The 6,249-nt window shown below is 46.2% G+C and overlaps 1 protein-coding gene across 1 annotated transcript; it reads right to left on the bottom strand.

The window, feature by feature from the left end:
* Positions 1 to 1,538: 1,538 nt before the first annotated feature.
* LOC147896790 (RING-H2 finger protein ATL3-like) lies at positions 1,539 to 3,992 on the bottom strand. The gene is made up of 2 exons (XM_087381422.1): positions 2,208 to 3,992; positions 1,539 to 2,160 (listed from the first exon to the last, which is right to left on the bottom strand). Exon 1 carries the CDS (start codon positions 3,470 to 3,472, stop codon positions 2,480 to 2,482), a length of 993 nt encoding a protein of 330 aa, XP_087237548.1. The 5' UTR covers positions 3,473 to 3,992; the 3' UTR covers positions 1,539 to 2,160; positions 2,208 to 2,479.
* Positions 3,993 to 6,249: the final 2,257 nt, after the last annotated feature.

Here is a 6,249-nt window from a genome sequence, read left to right as displayed (position 1 = left end):
CATAAGCACACTGTCCGGAAGCTCTTGAAATGACTACAAGTCGGGACGCCACTGGACATTTTTGGGCAGGGAGGAAAGAGGAGCTTGTGGAGCCTCATCACCTTCAATGGGCATGGATTCCGTCTCTACTGTGCCTGTTGGCGTTGAACTACTCCAGCTTTAAGAAGGGAATGTGCCAGCGAGGCTGTAGACTAGCATCCCAGCGAGGCTGCAGACTAGCATCTGCATCGGTATTTGGGACTGGAGCATCAGAGGCGAGGTTGTATCCTCCTCTTGTGTGCTTTGGATGCGCACGTCGCTAGTCGTCAAAGGCTGGGTGATGAATTGTGTGAGGGGGCGCACCTCTAAGATTTCGTATAAATGGAGGTGGGAGCCCTCAAGTTGGCACTTCCAATGGTGCATAAGCACATTGTTCGGCAACTCTTGAAATGACTGCAAGTCGAGGCACCACTGGACATTTTTGGGTAGGGAGGAAGGAGGAGCTTGCGGAGCCTCGTCATCTTCAACGAGCATGGGTTCCCCATCTGCTGTGCCTATTGGCGTTGTATCATCGGCCACCTGGACAAAATTGGCTACTTTGAGTAGTGTGTTGAAAGCCTATTCAGGGAGGTCCACCGGAGGGATTCTCCATCTTGACCAAGACCTCACTATATGCACTCAAAGAGCCTCCCTTCTACTGATGCCCTATGGAAAAATCCTGATCACTCCTCATCCACCTTGGAGGGATTGCTCTCAGTAGTCTATGCATATGGCTTTGGGATGTTGGCCAAGGGCTAGAAGTAGTGGATCGAATTACCTTTAGATTCAGTGTGGAGGTAGATCCTGATAATTCTCCTAAGTATAGAGGCTCCTCTAACCAAGAGCACTTAAAGTGATGTTCTTCCCATCATCTTCTTTATCCCTTAGAAAATGAATCTATTCACTGCTTTTTGCATTATTTATGCCTAGGAGAACAAGGGGCAAGTGATTCAATGAAGAATCATACTAAGCCTCTCCCCAATCTGAAGAATCTTAGGCCCTTCAATGCATTAACACACATTTTGCCCTTGTTTTTCCCAAGTTCATTGATCGATTTCCCTTTACTTGGCGCACTTATTAGACATAGGAGGGAGGTTCACATGTGAGTTGTGGAGAGAGAGCAAGCATGAAAGTAGCACCTACAAGGTGATCATGGGTGCAAGGTGCAAAGCTCACAACGTGCAAGCAAGTATGGCCTCATACTGCCGATGCCATGTATTTGATTCCTGGAGACACCTCTATCCATAGTTGGTGGGTCTCTAAGTGTCTATGCTTTTCCGAATGCTTACAAAGACTTAGTGCCATAGTGAAAGAGTCCATGCTTTCCAAATGCTTAGAAAGACTCATCTCTAGTTTATTTTAAATTAATAGCTAAACACCAGCTCAAGATTTCTTTCTATAAGGATTAATTTACATGCATTTTAGTTTTAAAGACCAACATTTAAAAAATATCCAAAGAGCTTTATGAGGTTAGGAAAAATGTTTTTCTTATTTCCCACCAAGCACCTATCTTGCCTTACAGCGCCACCCAGGCGATCTACTCAAACAAGCTTGAGTAGTCTCACATAAAATTCATGCTGTGATTACATTCAGTATGCACTCTTAGAGTACCTCGTTTCTCGATCTCTGGCTTAGGTTTCTTGAAGCCAAGCAGTATTCTTCGTTGGTATCAGATAATCAACTTGGAACTCTTGTCTACCGCCATAAAGAATGTATTTTGGTCTATATACACGCCCAGTAAGCTTTATAGACCTGAGAGAAGCTCTTCTTCCCTTGTTATATAGGAATGGTGTCGTTGACGCCAGACAGATTGCAAATTTTGGCCGACGAGGAGCAGATTTGCTAAGCATTAGGCTGCTAAAGGATTTCTGATATGTACCCAATTTTGGCCCAACGCAGAGCAGATTTGATATGCATTAGCGTAAACGATTTCGGGTAGGTAGAGCACATAGTCTCGAATTCCGCCCTGTTACTGAAATCATCGTATGATTTTGCCCTGGTAATGCAATCTTTGCCATATATCAGCTGGTAAAACCTGTTGGGAGGCATCCATAAGGCTTTCTATAGAATCAACCGCAGCTTCAGGAGCATGGCAACGGTGCTTCAGCAACCTTGCTGTGATTTCAACCGCTATTGAGTTGCCTATGTTCTGCATTGGAGATGACTAATCACAACTGCTATTGAGTTGCTTATGTTCTGCATTGGAGATGACTGAGTGCCTTAAACTGAGCTATGCAACGGTGCCGTATGTTCTGCATTGGAGATGGTTGAGTGCTTTAAACTGAGCTATGCTTTAGCAACGTTGCTGCAATTTCGATTGCAATTGAGTTGCTTATGTTCTGCATTGGAGATGACTGAGTGCCTTAGCTGAGCTATCGAGTTGCTAGTGTCCTGCAGTAGATGGCTGAACGGCTTAAACGGAGCGATCGAGCTGCTGATTTCCTTTAGATGCCTGAATGCCTCAAACTGGGGACGGTGTAGTTTCCTGATCAATCTCCCCACCCTCTTGATCTGAGGGGAACACCCTCTTTTCTCTGCTTAAAAGCCTCTTGATCGATACCCGTAGACCGGGAGACTTGAGGGGAGAAGAGCAAGCCTGTTCTTCTGGTGGTGGACAACGAGGTAAACTAAGAGAGCTGGATCGAGGGCTCGTCAGATTATCTGCCCTTCTTGGGACCTCTATTGCAATTTGAGGTAAGGATCGAGTAGACGAGGTGCCAAGTCTGGGAGAGCTGAATCGCGAGCTTACTCGACTATGGTCGCCCCAGAACAAAACGTTTGTTGGGTATGGCACGCCCTGACTCTGTGAGTCAGGAAGACCCTCGTCGCAATCCTCAGCTGGTGAGGGACCTGAGACTGCCTCCATTGCTATCGCCCTTTGCTCCATTGACTGAGACTCTGCCCAACCCTGAGGAAGGTAGAAGGGAGAGGGAGGTTGGCCCGACGCATTCTCTTCTTGCTGTGCATCTGGAGACGTTTCCGGTGCTACGATCGTGCGACAAAGAGGACACGTTGAATGCGAATGAAACCACATGTCAATGCATTCTGTGTGAAAACTGTGATTGCACTTGGGCAGCAAACGCCCCTTTTCATCATCCTGGAATTCAGATAGGCACACTGCACATTCCATGACAGCTTCCTCTGCCTGCGGTGCTTGATACACGAATGTGGGCAACGAATCAATGACAGCCCTGTCCAGCCCTCTACCACCATATACGAGGAAAGGCTCATCCCCTGTAAAGTCTAGTCGATGGCGCCTCCTCCATGAGGCATTCCGGCGCGCTCCCAAGGATGAATTTCTCCAGAACCATTTCGCGTAGATGTGCAGGCTGAGGATGAAGAGCACGACGAGGAACAGCACGATGATGGCAGCTACCATAATCTTGCCGTTCAAAGCATACTGGACGGGCTCCTGATAGTCCGGGTAGGAAGGGGCGCTGATGGTTCCAGACATCTTTTCAAAGCCCGAGGTTCACTGTCTCTGTGACGGTCGCGCCCTCCCTCTCTGTCTCGTCTTTCGATGCTATGTGGCTGGGAATGCAGGAACTCTAATGTGAAGCAAAGGGTTATTATGGGAGGCAATCTGCAGCAATATCCCTCTTTCTCGAAGGCAATCTGCAGCAATCTCCCTCTCTGTCTCTCTTTCGCTCTCTGATCTCCCTCTGGAAGGGGGGCAAGTTACAGCAATCTCTCTCTCTCTCTCTCTCTCTCTCTCTCTCTCTGATATACAGAGACACACACAGAGACCAACAACCAGTCTACAGAGAAGAGTATCTCCTTTGGAGAGAAATGGGGCACCCAGCTAAAGGAGAAGCGCGGCCGTCTTGACCGGAAGAAAAGTCCAAGAAGCAAGAGGCGTGGTGGATCTCGCGCGCGGGCGATACGAAGAGGCAACGCAAGGCAGGAGGGCGGGCGACGACTCTGAAGCAAGAAGGAACTGGGTAACGAAGAAGGGGAGGCCGAAGCTTCGAATCGAGGCGAGCAAAGCAGAGGAATGACGACGAAGAAACTCAGAAAAATGAAAGGAAGACGAGGAAGCTTTGACTACTAAGAAACACAAGCATATGACTCTACGGACGCTGCAGGGAAGGTAGGCGTTATTTGACTTTTGCGTGCTTTGGCAGACTGGCCTAAGTGGCCTTGCCCAATCCATGGGTTTGGCGTGGTCAATTGCCCTTGTTTTCTGACCTGGCCTTTGTACGTTTTCTTCTAACCTTGCACTCCACGCCTTCTCACATCCACCTTCCTCTTTTTCTTTCTGCCCTTTGGGTCCCTCCCCTTCCCGTCCCCCACACTCCATTCCCACCCTTAGACTTTCCTCTCCATGGAGTGTTTGGGTCCACTTTTACCAGGCAGGCCCCCACCACCAGCAATGTAGGGCTATGGCTTGCACCGTCGTTTTTGCCACTTTTTGCTTTGGGATGTTGTTGGGTCTGCCTCTTCTTCACATTGCGTTGAATTTTAGGCACTAACTTGTTGTGAAACTCCCTATTGAGTGCACAATATTGCATTGAATTTTATATGTTCTTGCTTACAATGAGATAGTGGTTTAAGTAATGGGAGGTGAACACAATGTGAACTATTGCAATTTGTGCAATTTGTTTGTCATTCGTGACATCATTGCTATATTGGCTTGCTCATGAATTGGTGGTAGTTGTGTAATAATGTGCTTTATCCATCTCTCTCTCTCTCTCTCTCCCCCCCCTTCTGTATTAGTTTTATTTTATATTGTCACCTTATGTCACCGCCTCCATGTTGCAAAGGAAATGGATTTTGCCACATTAGCTAGTGGCCTTTTATTATAGTGTTTTCCTAGTTTGTGCTTATAAGTTATACAATTTTCTTTTGAGAATGGTTTTAATGATCATGTTTGTTATGAGAGCCAATATCAAATATTTAAGTTGAATAATAAAGGCATGTCCGAGGGAGGAGCATAACTACAAATAGAATAGTGCTGGTACTTCATTAGCTCATCGATGAGGTAGCAAGTTTGGCTGTCATGTTCATTTATTAAGGGGCTTGAAATATTGCACGTACAAGCATAGATAGCCCTTCGAGTGGCCATTGTGAGATCGTGCTCTAAGGGCCTATGCACATGATGCCAAAGATATGGCACTAGTTGCAATTTGCCAAGACCACACATTGAAAAAAATGCTACTCCAATGGACTCCAATGTGAAGTTGATGCATGAATTGGCACTACAATCTTGGAGAGTGTCATTGTGAGAAGTCCAAGATCGCATGCCATTGTGAGCAGTAGAGTGCCATTTTCTCTCCAACCAACAATCTACACTAGCTTGAATGTTTCCAGAGCAGTACATGTGCAAGCCAATGAAAAAATGGCTAGCTCTCACACACACAGCTTCGTGGCACAGAGGGAGATGTATTAAATGCATGTAAGCTAGTTGGGCAATTAGCCCACGTGAGAGCATATTCCCGCTAGTTGCTCCAAAATGCCAAAGTAGCATTCATGAGCAATTCTTATTGGCTTTGGACAGAAATGTGTTCCCATGTCTGCATTCCTTGCCCATCTCTTACGATACTCCTATATTCTTACGAGAATCTTGTATTTTTGATGAAAACTGTGGAAACTGATTGCTAGCAAAGCAGTTGGCCCTAAAATGCCTGGCTAGAAAGGAAAATTTCCCATCTCCAACGGGGCCCATTTTTAGGATGACGGAGGGTGCATCACTCAAGGGAAGGTCACAAGCATTCACAAAAGTTGGCAATCCCGCTCATGTATGCATGAGCAGGAGCGAGCTCTAAACAAAATAGTGGAACCAATGCCGTTTTGGCCTCCAAACCTTCAATATAAGGCCTAAAGAAATTTTGGGCTTCAAAATAAGGCTTTAAAAAATTTGGGCTTCAAAATTTACATATAAATATATGTATTTTGGCTATATTAGAAGCTAATAGAAGGCCATAGCAAAATTTGGCGGGCCTTCAAATTTCAGGCCTGGCACCAGCTCTGCTTTAAGGGCCAGTGCACACAGGTAGAAAGATGCGCAAAGGGTCACACGTCAATTAGTTTACACGTTCACATAGTAAAATTCAGTTTGTGCAAACACCGCTCCAGTGCGACTCCAATGCTCCAATCCGCACCTTGATTTTGGAGATGCTCAAAAGGTTCTCCAGCCTCATTTAATGCTCTTCCAACTCAAAACTTCTTCTGCCCAGCCAATGACAAACGGCCACCTCAGAGCTAACACAGACTCTGCACATAGACTCACAT

Source organism: Dipteris shenzhenensis, chromosome 11 (genome assembly GCF_047967505.1).
Source record: "Dipteris shenzhenensis isolate YYH24624 ecotype China chromosome 11, Dip_SZ_1.0, whole genome shotgun sequence".
Lineage (NCBI taxonomy): Eukaryota > Viridiplantae > Streptophyta > Polypodiopsida > Gleicheniales > Dipteridaceae > Dipteris > Dipteris shenzhenensis.
Note: the sequence above shows the minus strand (reverse complement) of the source record. Positions and strands in the feature narration are given on the sequence as shown.

What these genes read in the sequence shown, in the direction of transcription:
- LOC147896790 (XM_087381422.1), bottom strand. Translation starts at nt 3,472, where the DNA reads ATGTCTGGAACCATCAGCGCCCCTTCCTACCCGGACTATCAGGAGCCC.